The 18,113-nt window shown below is 40.2% G+C and overlaps 1 protein-coding gene across 2 annotated transcripts in view; it reads left to right on the top strand.

Moving 5' to 3' along the window:
- The window catches only part of LUZP2 (leucine zipper protein 2), a 175,044-nt gene that overhangs the window by 141,060 nt on the left and 15,871 nt on the right, over positions 1-18,113 (top strand). For both annotated transcript variants that reach the window (XM_030481771.1, XM_030481770.1), the window contains 2 exons: positions 6,362-6,436; positions 9,194-9,355. In XM_030481771.1, coding sequence (XP_030337631.1) covers positions 6,362-6,436; positions 9,194-9,355 — 237 coding nt within the window. The remainder of the gene's footprint in view (positions 1-6,361; positions 6,437-9,193; positions 9,356-18,113) is intronic.

Genomic DNA, 18,113 nt, shown 5'->3' with positions numbered 1-18,113 from the left:
ATGAAACTGTGGCTGATCTGATAAATCTGCAGATAAACACCTAATCCTGTTTTAAAATGTGACTAAGTAGTTTAAATGAGCAGGAAACTGAAAATTCCAGGCTCTTCTTATTTTATCAGCCAATACAGCCTATGCCTAATGCAATAAATATCACTTGAGGTATCTCCTGGCCACTACAGGCTTGCCTAAGGTAAAACACATTGCCTATGGCCTATGATATGTTGGTCATTGCCTCAACACAGAGACCAAGTTTAGCCACATTTTGTAGGGTTTACACTAAACAACACTTATATGGCTATACATTAAACTAGGCTACAGTCATAGAATCATAGAATAGTAAGGGTTGGAAAGGACCTTAAGATCATCTAGTTCCAACCCCCCTGCCGTGGGCAGGGACACCTCGCACTAAACCATGACGCCCAAGGCTCTGTCCAACCTGGCCTTGAACACCGCCAGGGATGGAGCATCCACAACCTCCCTGGGCAACCCATTCAAGTGCTTCACCACCCTCACTGTAAAGAACTTCTTCCTTATATCTAATCTAAACTTCCCCTGTTTAAGTTTGAAGCCATTATTCCTTGTCCTACCACTACAGTCCCTAAGGAAGAGTCCCTCCCCAGCATCCTTATAGACCCCCTTCAGATACTGGAAGGCTGCTATGAGGTCTCCACGCAGCCTTCTCTTCTCCAGGCTGAACAGCCCCAACTCTCTCAGCCTGTCTTCCTACAGGAGGTGCTCCAGCCCTCTTATCATCCTCGTGGCCCTCCTCTGGACTCGCTCCAACAGCTCCGTGTCCTTTTTATGCTGAGGACACCAGAACTGTACGCAGTACTCCAAGTGAGGTCTCACAAGAGCAGAGTAGAGGGGCAGGATCACCTCCTTCGACCTGCTGGTCACGCTTCTTTTGATGCAGCCCAGGACAAGTTGGCTTTCTGAGCTGCAAGCGCACACTGCTGGCTCATGTTAAGCTTCTCATCAACCAACACCCCCAAGTCCTTCTCTGCAGGGCTGCTTTGAATCAGTTCTCCTTCCAACCTGTAGCTGTGCCTGGGATTGCCCCGACCCAGGTTGTAGGACCTTACACTTGGCTTGGTTAAACTTCATAAGGTTGGTAAACTTCATAAGGTTGGTAAACTTCATAAGGTTGGTAAACTTCATAAGGTTGGTAAACTTCATCGGCCCACCTCACAAGCGCGTCAAGGTCCCTCTGGATGGCATCCCTTCCCTCCAGCATATCAACCGAACCACACAGCTTGGTGTCATCGGCAAACTTGCTGAGGGCGCACTCAATCCCACTGTCCATGTCACCGACAAAGATGTTGAACAGGACCGGTCCCAACACCGATCCCCGAGGGACACCACTCGTTACAGGTTTTCAACTGGACATTGAGCCATTTACCACAACTCTTTGCATGCGGCCATCGAGCCAGTTTTTGATCCACCGAGTGGTCCATCTACCAAATTGATGTCTCTCCAATTTAGAGACAAGGATGCCATGCGGGACAGTGTTGAACGCTTTGCACAAGTCCAGGTAGATGACGTCAACGGCTCTGCCCCTGTCCATCAGTTCCGTGGCTCCATCATAGAAGGCCACCAAATTGGTCAGGCAGGATTTCCCCTTAGTGAAGCCATGTTGGCTGTCACCAACCACCTCGTTGTTTTTCATGTGCCTTAGCATGTTTTCCAGGAGAAACTGTTCCAAGATTTTGCCAGGCACAGAGGTGAGGCTGACTGGTCTGTAGTTTCCCGGGTCTTCCATCTTCCCCTTCTTGAAAATGGGGGTTATATTACCCTTCTTCCAGTCATCAGGAACTTCACCTGACTGCCAGGATTTTTCAAATATGATGGACAGTGGCTTAGCAACTTCATTCGCCAGGTCTTTCAGGACCCGTGGATGGATTTCATCAGGTCCCATGGACTTGTGCACATTCAGGTTCTTAAGATGGTCTCGAACCTGATCCTCTCCTACAGTGGGCCTAAGGTCTTCATTTTCACAGTCCCTGCATTTGCTTTCCAAGACTTTCTTGGTGTGGTCAGAGCATTTGCTGGTGAAGACTGAGGCAAAGAAGTCATTAAAAACCTCAGCCTTCTCCAAATCCATGGTAGCCAGTTCTCCTGATAGCTTCTGGAGAGGGCCCACGTTGTCACTAGTCTGTCTTTTATTTGCTACGTATCTATAGAATCCTTTCCTGTTATCTTTTACATCCCTTGCCAAACTTAATTCTAGCTGGGCCTTAGCTTTCCTAACCTGGTCCCTAGCTTCCCGGGCAATGCTCCTATATTCTTCCCAGGCTGCCTGTCCTCGCTTCCACCTTCTATAAGCTTCTTTTTTCCCCTCTAAGTTTCCCCAGCAGCTCCTTGTCCATCCATGGAGGTCTCCTGGCCCTCCTGCTGCACTTTCTTCTAGTCGGGATGCAACACTCTTGAGCACGTAGCAGGTGATCCTTGAATCGACCAGCAGTCTTGGGCCCCCGTGCCCCCTAGGACTATATCCCATGGAACCTTACTAAGGAGGTTCCTGAAGAGGCCAAAGTCTGCTTTCTTGAAGTCCAGGGCAGTGAGCTTGCTGCATGCTCTTCTCACCGTCCTGAGGATCTCAAACTCAACCATCTCGTGATCACTGGAGCCAAGGCTGCCCTGGAGCACCACATTTCCAACCAGTCCCTCCCTGTTGCTGAGCACGAGGTCAAGCATGGTACCTCTCCCTGTCGGCTCCTCTATTGCTTGAAAGGGAAAGTTGTCTTCCACACAATCGAGGAACCTCCTGGATTGCTTGTGCCGGGCCGTACCGTCCCTCCAGCAGATGTCAGGATGGTTGAAGTCCCCCATGAGGACAAGGGCCTGCGAGCGTGAGGCTGCTCCTATCTGTCTGTAGAGCGCTTCATCCACAGAGTCCTCTTGATCAGGCAGCCTGTAACAGATCCCCACCCTAATGTCCCCCATTGCTGTTTTCCCTTTGATCCTGACCCACAAACACTCTGTTACCTCATCACCCGTCCCCAGACAGAGTTCCATACTCTCTAGCCTCTCACTGACATAGATAGCAACACCCCCTCCCCGTCTGCCTGTCCTGTCTTTTCTAAACAGCCTGTAACCTTCCATCCCAACACTCCAGTCATAGGAGCCATCCCACCATGTTTCTGTGATACCAATGGCATCATATTCCTGTAGCCTTGCACACATCTCTAATTCCTCTTGCTTGTTCCCCATACTACGGGTGTTTGTATAGAGGCACCTTAGCTGAGCTCCAAATGCAGCCGACTCAATGGCTGGGGCAGCTGGAACATCTCTGCATCGCTCCAAGCACTTATTACAGGTGCTGGCAACTGAGCAGGAGTGTTGGGATGGCTCAATGCTCCCCTCCCCCAACACATCTAGTTTAAAGCTTTCTTGACCAGCCTGGCAAGCCTCCTACCAAAACAGCTCTTTCCCTTCCTTGTCAGACCAGCTCCACCAGTCTCCAGTAGACCTGGCCTCCCAAATGGAGCCCCATGTTCTAAATAGCCAAACCCCTGACTATGGCACCACCATTCTAACTATTTATTAACCTGCCAAACGCGCCTAGCTTTTTTAAGGTCCTCCCCTTTGCCCTGGAGAATCGATGAAAAAACTGTCTGAGCTCCAGAGCCCCTAACCACCTCTCCCAGGGCTCTGTAGTCCTTCTTAATGTTCTCCAGGCTACTGCTATCTATATCTCTAGCACCCACATGGACCACTAGAAGGGGGTAATAGTCAGCAGAACTTACTAGAGCAGGCAGCCTCTCAGCAACATCCCTGATTCGAGCCCCTGGCAGGCAACACACCTCCCTCGAGACTGGATCAGGCCGGCAGATGGGTGCCTCTGTGCCTTTCAAAGTAGAGTTCCCTACTACTATGACCCTCCTCTTTTTCCTGGAGGCACCAGTAGTGATCCTCTTTACTGGTGCATCAGCAGGATGCTCATTAGGTGTGGTGGGTGCTTTCTCATTAGCCCCCTGCAGAACCGCAAAGCAGTTCTGGGTGGGGACATCAGATTTAGGAGGAAGCCCCTTGTTGTTAATTTTCCTCTTCCTCCTTTTTTTGTTAGTTTTTCTCGTAACTAATTCCCAGCTTCCTGGGTTGCTGCCCTCCTTCTTTCCTATGTGAGCAATGCTGGACGTTTGCAGCCCCTGACCAGTTTGGGCTTGGAGCAAGCAGCCCAGCTTCCTCTCAGCTTCCCTGGCATCTTCTAGCTCTCCAACAGCCTCCCGCAGCTCAGCCACCTGCTGCAGGAGGACCCCCACCAGGGCGCACCGAGTGCAGCCCTGTCCATTGCGCACCCTCGCCTCAAGAGACCAGTCGAGGCACTTTCTACACTCCGAGGTCTGCGCCGCAGCCTCCCCTCTCATCGGCTCTGTCTGGGTGCCTACGCTGGCCACCGCCGGGGCAGAGCTTCCAGAGCGGGCCCTGGTCCTGAGGCGAGTGCTCACCATCCCGCTCACCCTGCCCGCGCAAACTGCCGCACCACGCCCTACTCGCCCGCGTTCCCTGGGGCGGGTTTTTCCCCACTGAGGGCTGGTGCCGTCACTCCTGGCGCCGCCCCCTGTGAGTCAGCTGCTCGCGTCAGCGGAGCTGCCGGCTCCTGGGCAAGTCCTGTCGAGGCCTTGAGGCTCTCTCGGTCGCTCTTGTCGCTCCGAACTGAGGCTCCGGGACGCTGTGCTTCCCCCCGCTCCGGTGTTAAAGGCGTCCTCTCTGGAGATACTCACCTCGGCAATTCAAGTCAGCAGGGTGCATATGATCTTGAAAAGTCTGGTAAGAAAATAGTATCTGGCTGGGGATGAACTTCACAAACATGATGAGCATGGGGTGATGCTGAGGGAAAGGGCATTGGCAAATATTTGATCAAAATTACAATGTGTTGCTCTTTAACTGAGAAATGAGAACTTTATTCAATTATACCATATGCACAAAATATGTATTACCTAATCAGAGTTTCAGAGAGAGGAGAAAACTGGTTAGTCCTGTAGCAGGAGGCCCTGACTTGGACAGCAACAGGAGTATTTGACCTTGATGATAGAGCCCTGTGCCTCTGAAGAGAAAACAACTTTGAGAAAGTTATCTGAGTGAAGAGACATAGTAGAAAATCAGGGCCTTGGCTAACAGAGACTGCGTGTGTGTAGGTAACACTTTAACCAATTAACGTATAGCAGGGGTGTGTGAGCAAAGGCTATACCCCATCAGGAGTTGCCTGGTGGCAACTGCTTACGTTTATTACTGTATAAATAAGGCTCTGTTAAAGCAATAAAGATCGGTCTGCAGATTGCCAGAGTCCGTGCCTTTAATCTCCACAAGCCCAATGTCTTTCTCTATGGTTACCTTCATAAACATGGAAAACTAATGGACTGGTTTTTGCAACTACAACAATGAAAGAAACCTGTACCTTACTCCTTTTGGTTGCATAGTAATGTGTTATTAATAACAGGGCCAAGAACTGCAGCAATCTGGGAGCTCCTACTTCTCTAAATTGTACAGCTCATGCGAAGAATGTATTTCCCTGAAGAGAGGTCTGTTTGAGTGTACCTAGCTCTTAGGGAAGGGGAGAGGAAATAATTGTTTTTATTTACTGAGCATTTAAAAACATTTTCTGAACCCCTGCACTCAGTGCATTGTCTATACATTGTAAAAAGCCAGATTTCATTCTGAAGGACTAAGCAGGAAAATAATGTTATATCATACAAAAATCCAACAGCCCGTCTGCACAGGGTGAAGGCTGCTTGAACCAAAATGCTTTCTTCCTATGCAGTTGCATAACTAGCTATTCTGAATTTTCCTTTCATATCTCCAGGGAAGTAGATGGAGAAACAACTCTGGAGTTCACCTGATGTATACCAGCAGATAGTAACCTTTTGTAAGGTGTCTACATGGATGACTGTTTGGGTATTTTGTAATTTCTCTGTTTATGCTGAGTTACATTAATGTTAGCATCTCAATGTTGAAAACTAGAAAACAGTAGTTCAAATTGCAGATAGAAGTCAGATAAATGAACAAAACAATAGAAACTGATTGAACACATTGAATTTTCCATAAGGATGTTATGGCATATTTCTAAATATTCTGTGGTATGGAATTAATTTTGCTGTTGACACTGAAATTAGACTGAACTTGAATTCACATAAATGGAGCAGATTTGAGCCCTGTTTCCACATGAAAACTCGCTTTTTTTTCTCAGGAAAAAAAATAGTCCCTTGAGGCCTGGTCTTTTTGCAAGCAATTCTGACCCAATTCATATATATTACTTGTAAAATTTATATCCTTTCCTCTCTCACAGGCACTGCATGAAAAATTAAGGGGGGAAAAAAATGCATTGTAGAATGCATCAGCTTTTTCCTCTTTATTCCCACAGGCACAACAGCTAACAGATCTGGAGCAAAAACTAGCAGTTGCAAAAGATGAACTGGAAAAGGCAGCCCTTGACAAAGTAAGAATTGTACTGTAATGTAAGCATGCTTATCAGCTGTGAATGTTCCAGTGTAATTTGACAAACATAAATCAAAGTCTTGCAATTATTTAGATGCATACTTGATTGCATGTACCTGGGAGTAATGTACTGAAATCAGTGGAACTGATTACGATGCATGGAGTTAAGTACCACTGCAAAGTTATTTAAGAGGAGGGCGATCAAATTAGAAACATCTCAAAAACCCACAGCAAGCCAAATGATGCAATTCTTTATGAAGAAAAGTACACTAATGAGAATGTGTAACCAATATGATTTTTATTTAAAGTTGTTATATTGCCAACGAGGATGCAGTATAGAAATGGGTCGGTATCTTGTTTGGGAAGAAAATGTCATGCAATAGGGAAGCAGTTTATCAGAAAGGAAAACAACTTCATTATGCTATCAAAGATTACTTTTTTTTTGTTTGGCTTCCTGGTATTTTCAGCTTCCATTAGACATCTAAAGAAAAGTTTGCCTCTTGCACTAAAAGCATTTTTCTTCTGTATTGTAATCACTGAACTCATCCTCTTGAGTAGTGAGGGTTTGCATCCAGCATTGCAAAATGTCATCTGCGTAAGCAGTGCTCACAGCAGCATTATTCAAATCTCTGTGTGTGTCTGATGCTATGTCATGTTTCTTGTTAGCACACTGAACTGCTCCACATCTTAATTTAAAAATTAAGCACATTTGTTCTTTGCTAGTATAACACTCACAGGCATGGTCTCTCACTAGTGCCAATACACTGTCCGTGGCAATGGCAGGAGAGCAATGCTTGCTCTAAATATCCTCCAAATGCAGTTATTCATTATAATGCAGACAGCTGTTAAGGAGAAAGCAAAGAACATATGATATCAGGAACTTTTAATGAGACTGCTATTAAGCGGTTCTGTCTGCAGATTAAAGGGAATTTGCAGCGTACACAACTGGCTTCTCTGACTCTCTGTTTCTTTCCTATTAAAAATGATAGGGTTTTAATTCAGGGCTCAGTTATGGTTCCGTAGGCTTACCAGAAGCCTGGCACCTTCTTCTCGTAAATCATCATGGAGTCAGTCTGTACACTGCATACATGCTGCAAAATGGCAAGCGGGAGTTAAAAAAACAGTGCAAGTGAAGGAAAAAAATAAAGGTCATGCCAGTGAGAATTATCAGACTAGAAATACACGTTTGACTAGTTCTAATTACAGAGCAATAGCACCATTTAAGTCATAGGTACCTTTTTCCTCTGGTTAAGAGCTTTTCTTTATGACCTTTGTACTGAAAAGAGACAGTCCGTGGTCCATCCATGTCTTAAGTGGCAGGTGTGGGAGACGAGAGGAGGAGAAATTATCCAGAGGGATGTCTGGATGGGAGAACTGTGGTTTCAAATCAGTGTGATTTCCAGGGAGCAAAAGGGTCATATAGTGCTGTAATGGCTGAGTCCACATCTTCAAGAAAAATCAGAGTCTGCTACCTCTGCCAGTTTGGTGTTTGAGCTTATTTTGACTATGTCCGATGGTGATTTATGTTCTCCATGCAGTAACTTCTTGAAAAGGTAGGGAAGAAGACATATTACATGAAAGAAGTCAATTAGAAATTAAAAGATCCCTGAGATGGATGAAGTAATCCTTTCACTTTTCAACTGCCATTAGGTCAGAGACATCTTACTCTGACTTAAGGTTCATACGTTTTAGTAAGTAATTCATACAAAGTCTGTCCTCTTTCATAATCCAGCATTCCTTCTCACTGCACACATCTTAAGAGAAAGACATTCGCTTTTGTCTGTTTGCAAACAAACCAAGCTTCATTCTATCTCCTATTTCTTTGATTTTCCTTATTTTGCTGCGCATTAAACTTTGTATGGTTATCTTTGATCCTACCATTGAAGTGTACCCTACTAACTGGTTTTGTTTGCTTATTTTTAAAGAAACCTTCAGTTTTTTCAAGTTAGGAAATACATTCCCTGGTCCCAGTTCAGGGGAAGTTTATCTGGTGTAAAACATGGAATATTTGTCAGGTTCTAAAAAGTACTTGTTTAGCAAAAAAATAAGGTGATGTATGCCAAATGCTATTGCTTAGGATTTGTATAAGTGTGAAATATTTTTATATTGTATATGTAATATTTCATGCATGCAGTATGTAGTGTGTAATGTTACTCATACCTATATTTTCCATCAACTTTTGCCATGGTATATCTTGATTTATGAATCTTCAAAAAATCTTTGAAAGTTAGTATGAAAACATCTATGGTTTATTTGCTATACACTGCAGCAGCATAAGATGCTCATGGGGGAAGTCATCTTTGTTCAATTAAAATCAATCTTTATAACCTGTGGAAAAACACCAATTAGGGTGAATGTTATAAACAAAATTCCGTGCAAACTCTGTGTCTTTGCAATACTTGGGAACGTTTAATTTTCTGTAACTATTATATGTAAAAGGCTGGACAGTCTATGACATTGTATAGATTGTATTATTGTTTTCAGAGAAAATAATATTTAATAATTATTTGCAATAATCAATGTGAGTAAAATTGCATGGAGGAAGGGAAGAGTGCAGTGACTCGCTAGTGAGTTTGGGGTGCAAGGCACAGTAATTTAGCAGTACTAAAAACCTGCTTTAAACAGCCTTAATTTCTTCCATTAATAAGAAGCAGCAGCAGCTGCTTGTAAATGTTTGGTTTAGTGCAGAGGGAGAAAGCAAGCAATTTTGTTCATAATAATACATCTTAGAGAACTGATAATTTCTTCTTTTCCCCAGGAGTCACAGCTGAAAGCTCTGAAGGAGACTGTGCAGCTTTGCCTGTCGTCTGTTCTGCACAGTCAGCCTCCTGCTAGGAATCTAATCCTTGCAAAACCAGCTAAGCTGACAACTCCAGTTGCAAAGGGCTCGAAAGTTCCATTTCAAGTGACAAGCACCAAGGTAGGATTTCTATCTTGTTCTTTTTTTTAAATGTCTTTGGAAATTTGTCCTGTAAGAACATCAAACTGTAACTAAGGAGGATTTCAAATTCATTGAAAGATTAGGATGAATTTTGAGGATAATTCTAAGCCTGTTTCTGATGTCACTAAACTTTGTTTAAAACTTGGGAAACACCTACATTTTTGCTGAGGAACAAAATCCTGCTTATCATTTGTTAAATGGACTGTGTCTACATAGTAAGTCTATAAGGAAGATGGATTTGCATCTAAAATAAAGGAGGACGCTAATTCATTGATTTACCTGTCAGGCGCTGATAGTAAGTTTGTAGTAATACAGAAATAAGCAGTAAGGTGGTTTTTGCTTAATGTGGTTTCTTAGTGAAAAATATTGATATGGAAACATAGAACAGTCTGGGAGACCCAAATCAAATTTGCCAAAAGGGATCTATATGAGTGATAGTAGGCCATATTCCAATGTAGGCCATATTCCAATCGTGCAAGTTGGGAAGGGCAGTTTAGGAGAAAACATGAGAAAAAAAAATTATGAAAAATGTTTTGATTCAATAAATTCAAGCATTTTAATACAGTCAAGATATGCAGTAATTAACAACTGTCCTAAGGGGTTGCATTTTGCTCATGTATTCAAGTGATTCAATAGATGTAGAAGAAATCTGTGATTTCTTTAAATGAAAATTTCCTTTCAATTAAAAAGGAAGTTTTACAGAAGAATGGCTGAAGGACACTTCAATGTCCTCCTTAAATTCCAGAACTCCTTCCTGAAATATAAATAGGAACTGCTAACTCATAGCCGATTTTTATATGGCAGCTGTTGATACTCACTGTTATTACAGAGTCTGAAGCCAAAAATTAGTAATCTTTCTGTATGTAATTAAAGTTGAAACATAATTTCAGAAAGCAGAGTAGAATTATAAAACTAGATCTCACATTACTACTCTTAAAATACTAATGATTGTCAGTTCCTTAATAACTGTTTTATAGGAAAAAATCCTTCATTCCCAAAAGTTACTACCTCTGGAAACAAAGCACTGTTTTAATTAATAACATCACATGGGGATATTAGTGCTCATTTAGGTTATCATTGGTTCTGGGTTCTTCAGGAGAACAGATTCTTGTAGGTGGTGCAGACTGAGCTTCACTCTGGGATCTCAGGAGCACAGTTTTCCTAATTGATGTGGCTGTAGAATTGACTGTCTTGTTCTTATTGTCCTTCTCTTCACATTGGAAGGGTTTATGCATACATCATGAAAGTGTAGGTGTACTGAAGGGTAAGGCTGAGCAAGCCACTATACCTGTGTTTAAGACTGTTGTAGGGTCAGAGCCTTTGAACTATTTGAGGTCTCCTTGGTTTTACAGGTATTACTGCAGTGAAGCAAAGGAAATGGGAATACAGTGTAGAGACTAGAATTAGGTTTTTTGATAGTTGACTGAAACACAGAATAGTCCTCACATAGATTTTGTGTTTAAAGTTCCTATTTAGAAAATCTATCAGTATTTCGTGCTTCAGCCTTTTGAGAACCAGCACTTAGTCCTCTGTATTGAAAAGGACCTGAATAAGTTATGTTGCCTCTTTAATAGACATCGCTCACATTGCTCTGCTCTTGGCATATGCCGTGAAAATGTCAGAGAAAATAATGGTCTGCAATCCTCTTCTTCCACACATTGACACCTCTTTATAATAAATCTGTCCATTACCTGAAAAACCATTGAAAACTGCTACTGTGAAATAGGTTGTCAAAGAATCCTAGTCAGTCCAGAGTTATACACTTTGCACTTGAGCTGTATTATAGAAGGCTTTTTTTTATGATGGCATCCATTCTTAAGTATCTTTTCCTTGACTTTTTCTTCCTTTTCAAATGAACTAATTCATAACTACAGATATATAGCTTGCTGGTGGTTTTTAATTTATTATAATTAAATTTGCATACACATTTTGATATAGCAAGCTAGTATTTTTAAGTGAATATAAATGTGTGTGATTACTTGAATAAGTGTTCATGTGTAAAAATGGGAACTTGAGAGGAGCAGCACTTATGAATCTTGTCATGTCTGATAAGCAGCAGTTTCACCTTCAGGGAAGAAATGATAATTTGTCTGGTAAATATGTTATTTCAAAGACGTTCTCATCCAGGCTAAAAATTGCTTTCTGAAAATATCAAACTTACTTTAAATCCATTGAATGGTACATCATAAAATGTATGATACCTGTATCACTTGGGGACAATCATCCCTGGGATTGGAGTGCTTCCTGGTTAAATAAAATAAATTTTAAAAAAAGCAGGTTGTATACCTGTGTTCATAATTGGTAACCATAACACCTGTGTGCTTGTTAGAGACATTTCACACAAGAACATGGTATAGAAAGGATAACTAGGAAAACCAAGTGCCAAATTTCTTGGGAAAGTTCATTTAAAAAAAATATTTTCTGGTAAGGTATTTTGATCTTTCTAGGGAATGTGATATAAAGAAGTATAAATCATGTTTAAAAAAAATCAGTACAAATCAATGCATAGAAGTGATTTACACTAAAACCAGAAATAGGCTGACAGCATTTAAAAGCATCTTATATGCAATCAGAACTACAGGATAATTTTCTGATTTTAGACTCATTCTGAAAAATGCATTAGAACTGCACAGTCCTTGAACATAGTAATTTCTTGATAGCATACCTTACAGAAACACAGTCCAGCTTCTCAGCTGATTCATATTGATATTGCTCTGTTTAAATTACGTGTTATTTCTTTATTAAATCAAGGATCCAAGTCAGAATAACTCATGCTGCTTTTACAACCCTTAATTGTTCAAGTTCAAGGTCTCTCTGGGAACCATGTAATGGAAAAACTATTACATTTCTGAGACTGATCAGCTGAAAGCGTGGATACAGAAAAAAGAAACTTTTGGTTTGTCTGTAGTTAAGAGGACTTTACAGCTGCTGTTTTGTCCCTTTGAAGGTTTGAAAGGAGATATTTAATATCTAGTAGCATGTCACACTCGTCAATTTTTGCAGCTTGTCTGGTGGTTTTCAGCAATTCATTATAAATTGCTGTAGCATTGCGTGAATACCAAAGGCATATACAGGATGATATAGTGACCATACATTGCAAACTAATTATTTACATTTTGGCATCCTCTGCTGTGCAACAGATTACAGATGCCAGAATGCTTCTAGCTCAGTACTTGAGAACTTGAGCTCATTTGTGCAAATGGTAACCTCAAAGTAATCAACCTCTGCCTTCTCCATTTCAATGGTGAATATAATGTCATAATTTGGGCTGGCATGAAGTTTAGTATAGCTGCAGTTCCAAATTATGAGACAATTGAAAAAAAAAAAAAAAAGTGATTTGGTGAATCTGTGGTTCATATTCCTTCAGGTTTCTCTCACAGAGTGTCAGAGCACTGCCCTAGAGAACGGCAAAGAAAGAAAGAAAAGTTAAATGCCTAACTCCCACTGCAAGTCAAGTGGGAGAAAAAAGTGGAAAAATGTCTCCAAAGCATGATTTTAAGATTAGACTAGCCTCAGTAGGGCTGCATAAAGTTGTTTCAATGTGAATTTAGAGCCCAAAATAGTAGAAGCACATGAGGTAGCTTTGTTTGAAGTAATCTTCAAAACAAAGTTACTGACTTGCATAGAAATTCTGTTGAAAGTCAGTAAAGTGGTTACGTACGTGCCAAAACCAATTTAACTTGGTCAAGGTGACCCTTCATCCTCAAACAATAACGTTATGCCTAAATATTTACAGCAATATTCAATGTTCTATATTACACAAGCTGATCCAAGAGCTCCAAAAGCAGCAAGCAAGACTTAATGTCTATTAGGAAGTCATTAAAAAACCCAGCTTCTTTCCAGATGCATTATTTAAGTCTTAAAGTGTATATGTTATTTATTGAAGAAGTTTTGGTGGTTGGTTGTGGGTTGGTTTTTTTTTTTTTTCTTTAAGTGCTAGGAGCTCTAGAGAAATGTGGAATACTGATGTGGTAGATATCTTAGCATGTATTACAAATGGAAGTTTGGACCTTGTCTGCTATGCAGTATTGTACAAATGATGTACAACCTGTGCTCTGCAGTTGGATAGTTTTAATTTTTTAACTTTGTTAATATAGCGTATTTCTAAAGTTTTGGTATTCCTATGCAGAATGTAAACTGTGCTTTACTTGCCATCCTGATTTGTCTCTGTTCCCATCTTTATATTTTAAATGCACATGAACACTAAGGAAGCCTAAAATGTATTCACTCATTTCACATGTTTAGGGCCTAAAAGAATACTTGTAATTTTTTGGAGATGAAGTTATTCCTGTATTTTACCACAGTATTCTTAGGTTTGATGAACTGCTATTTCACTTATTGTCCCTGTGTGGGGTAGGCCATGTAAATTGTAGCATGGGCAACTGAATGAACGGTAGGAGAGCTATTTTCAGCATGCTGCTTGTTATCACGTCCACACTTTTGCACTCATCCAAATAAGTTTCAATTTATGATGTGACAAGCAAGAATTCAGAATAGGGAGATGAGACGGAGACATCCTTGCGTGGTTAACTCTGTTAGTGGCATGCAGATGCATTATAATTTTTATTTTTTTTTTTAATATTACACTGGTTGCCTTGTTCCTTATATGTTTTCTGACATATTATCCTTAATTTCTGGGTTTCGGTGGGCTGGTGATGTGGGTTTTTGGGATAGGGCTGAGGTGTTTTTGTTTTGTTTTTTAGTGAGCAGCACTGTCTAGGTGATAAATTTTCAGCTACCCTAAGGCTGTGATTTGCATAGGTGAGTCAGATAGTGCTCTGTTTCCGTCTTTGTAATGCTTCAGGTACTCTGACTGATAAATTGCCTATGAGTTGGGGTTGGTCTTGGCAGATGACAGTACGAGTATGTCAAAAGTATAATATCCAAAACAGACAGAATGTTCTGGTGCTACTGAAAGGAGCTGCAGGGTATTCTGCAGTTTCAAAGTACATATTCAGGACTGTTGTATTCAAGGTGTGCTGGGTGAAAAATATTTTAAAATAAAATAAGCTAAAATATTTTAAAATCTGTTGTTTATACTTAGGAAGATCTCCTGGAAATAAAGTTCATGCAACATCTTGACAAACAGCCATAGAAGACCCTGAAAATCATGCTGGAGTTTACTCTCTCTTTTTCAGATTTCAAAAGTGGACTCAGAAATAAGATTTGAAGGACACTTTTCATAGTGGGAGGCAGCACAATATCGTAGAGCTAATCCTGCCTTTCCAAAAAATATTAGGAAAATATTGATCTCTAAGTGCTTTGTATCAGGTCTGCAGCATAGACAATACTCCACAAAACTGCTCTTTGAATGATTATGGGATATGAAAAGTAGATACAGCTTTTACGATGTCCAAACCCAGTCATTTCTCAGGTTGTCCCCAATTCTTTTGCTTGACTTAAACAAACAACAAATTACAACTTTGTAATTGAAATACAGATGATTAATGATGCAGATTCAAGAAGTCTATAACGAAGTCATTTAAGGGCACAATAATTCAAGAAAGACTTGATGTCTTATGTGGCAAATTCAGTTATATTTCTAGGACAACTACATAGAGCCTTCAGTAAGAAATGTAATTCTCGGCCATTTTAGAGGTTATTCTACTTTTCCTTTTATCTAGGTAATATAGGTTTAGGTGTATTGGGTGCAATAAAATGCCTTGAAAGCAGTTTAGCAATGATATTTTTATGCTTTTAAATATATCCAATAGCATGTACACGCCTATGTGATATAAATAAAGGTTTTAGGATCCACTTCTCTTGAGATATTTATGCAAAAGCTGTCTGTGGACCTTAACAGCACACTATCAGATGAATTATAAAAATGTCTGCAGCATAACTTTATGGTAAGCCCATGACCTAACTGTAGTGCCATGAGATCTGAACTCAGGACTGAAATCCTGTAGTACTACACAAACTTTCTTTAAAATCTGTGTCAGAGTAGGAAATTAATCTAAGGGAAATCTCAGACTGGAAAGGTCATAGAAAAAGGCTGCATTTGGGAATTAAAAATCTAGAGGCAAGGGATGTCTTACAGGAATCCCACCCATTTTTGTAAGGCACTGAACCTGCTCAGCTTCCACTGAAACTGCAATGGTGGTGCATTGGAGTTTGCAGTACCAAACCACTAATATGTGATCAACAGCTTTCCCACAGCACTCAGCTGTCCTCAAAATCCTTTATATATATGCAGCTCACACTTAACTACATCATTAGAGGCAGCACTAGCCTTCAGAAAATGTTTGTATTATTAGCCCAGTTAACTTCAAGTAAGCAAATAGAGCATTTCTGTCACCTTTGAAAGTCAGGATTAGCGAAAGCTACACCTACGGATGGAGTAGAGGAGACCTAATAGGACTTGTTAAATTTCTTAACTGGATTGTACAAGGTGTAATTTAGTTTTTCTTCTTTAAGGCACAAATTTTGCTATATTGGTATATACTCCTAAAATAGGAGATGTTTTTCAGAATGTATTTTCCTCTTCTTTTACATATCAGCCAAATGATTAAAGTGAGGCAGAAGCTGTAGACAGCTGTGGGAACACCTATCCGGTTACAAACAAAATCCCAACAGATAATCACATAAAGCAAAAATTTTACCGATTCCACTGGCATTCTCTTACGCAATGCAGTGTCACTTGCTGATGATAGTACTGAAAGCTTGTTTTGTTTTTTCCTGACAAGATGTAATTTCCATTTCCATGGCCTCATTTTACAAATCTATACATACATACAAAGTTTAACCTGGTTGGCATACTTTGCTGAGTTTACTGTATGAATAACAAGTTTGGATATTTTTAGCAAAGAAATAGCTGTTTTGGCAGAATGTAAGACAAGTACCCTTTAAATTCACTTTGCATATATGTCCTCTACTAAAATAGAGAGGGTAAACAGTAGGCTAAATTACTACAGGTAATAAAAGAGGAATTATGTAGACTCATGATGCTTAATATGTTGCAGTTTTTATTGGATTAGTACAAAATTACTGGGGACAGGTGCATTTGTAACTGGGACTCATTTGGAAACTCATTTTAGTGTTCAGTGACCCTCAAAGTTGAATAGCTGGGGTTTGTGGTGGTGGTAGGACACAGTGCCATTTGAGTAATGTCAGAATGCCATCTGTCCTCACATTTCACTAGCTCTCTTGCATTGCCAAAGTGTTTCATACGTATTTAGCTGCAGGTCTCAGTTCTGTTATCTGCAGAAAATTGCAAAAGTCTTTTCTATTAAGAATCTTTCTTGCGACTGCACTAGTTCTCATAACCCAAAAGTGTCTGGCAGTGGAAGAATTGCCTTGTACGCAGAACATGCTTGCATATCCTCCATAATAGATGATTTATACATTTGACTTACACAGGTTAGTTCTCTTATCACTGGAATTAAGCTGCACTTTAAATTAATTTCTTTTTAGTTTAATTTGGTTTTAAGTCCTAAGGAGACACACAGGAAAAAAGTGCAAGCTAGAAAATCTGGCAGACACAATGATCTTACAGAGCAAATTTAGCTTGTCACAAGGTACCTACACTTAAAATTTTGCTGGGCTATTTTTAGGTCTTTTATAGGTCTAATGGGAGTGATTAAAGATTTCCATGGCTGTAAAAGCCTTAAAAAATGCTATCTGATAAGCTTTAGATTTCAGGCTGTTCTTTGGCCAGTTGTGATTTTTCTCCGCTCTGTTGATGTGAAATAGAAGTAAAATTAGTCTAAGCATAAGCTGTTTAGGCCCAGCAGAGTTTCAGGGGGAGCTGGTACATGGGAGTATTCACAGCTTTAGAGATAGTAACAAATGTAAACTGGAATGCAATGTTCTGTTAATGGTTAAAATACTTTATTGTTTTGACTTTCTTTCTAAATTTTTTTCATACAAAAGATTCTAGTAATAGAAGAGTGAAGCATAAAACAAGAAGACAATGAATTGCTGCATTTAACCAGTAAAGACTGAAAAAGTTGTGGGTAATCAAATAGCTTTTAATGCTTTGGTCTTGGATTATTACACACCTATACAAACTTTAAAAGTATTGGCGTCAATCCTATTGTTCCACCCTCTGCAAAGAGGCCAGTAGAATTGTCTGTCTCTGCTCTGTTTCTATTTAGAGTACTTGATAGGCTGGGCATTATAAAGATTTACTTTCGAAAATACTGCATAGGCTACTCCAGACATGTACAACTTTAGAACAGAATAAGTGTTTCACAGTGAATAGTTTATTTGATTAATTTTCCTGTTTTTTCCTGTAAGCCATCATGAGCCATCTATAAATTGTTTTTTTTTATTGCTACTATTATCATCATTAGGAAATCATCTAAGACATAAGGGCCATTCAACTCCTGGTAAAAATAAATAATAATGATAAAAAAAACCACCAGGAAATTGCTTCCCTACTGTCCTTTGTGCAAGTGAATGTCTACTCTGTTAATCACAGAGTATTTGAAAATATGAAACGGGTACTGCCAAAAAAACCCCAAACCTAGTAAAAAAGAACAGTGTATGCCCTAGAAAACTTGCAGTGACCTTCAAATCTAAACACTGACAAGTGTAATAACAGTTGGTTCAAAATCGACTGTGTCTTCTGGAAGAAAACAGGAAAATACATACAAAAAAGAACAAAGCCGCCATTTTCTCTAACTCTTAGGAAATTGCCACCTGGTGGAACTTATAAAATGATCAGATAGGGGTCTTTCCTTAAATACTGTAAATATACCTTTGAATATAACATGGTTTATTAAATTTTATTTTT

Source organism: Strigops habroptila, chromosome 4 (genome assembly GCF_004027225.2).
Source record: "Strigops habroptila isolate Jane chromosome 4, bStrHab1.2.pri, whole genome shotgun sequence".
In the NCBI taxonomy this organism is placed as follows: Eukaryota; Metazoa; Chordata; class Aves; order Psittaciformes; family Psittacidae; genus Strigops; species Strigops habroptila.
The sequence above is the reverse complement of the archived record's forward strand: the minus strand, read 5'-3'. Positions and strand labels throughout refer to the sequence as shown.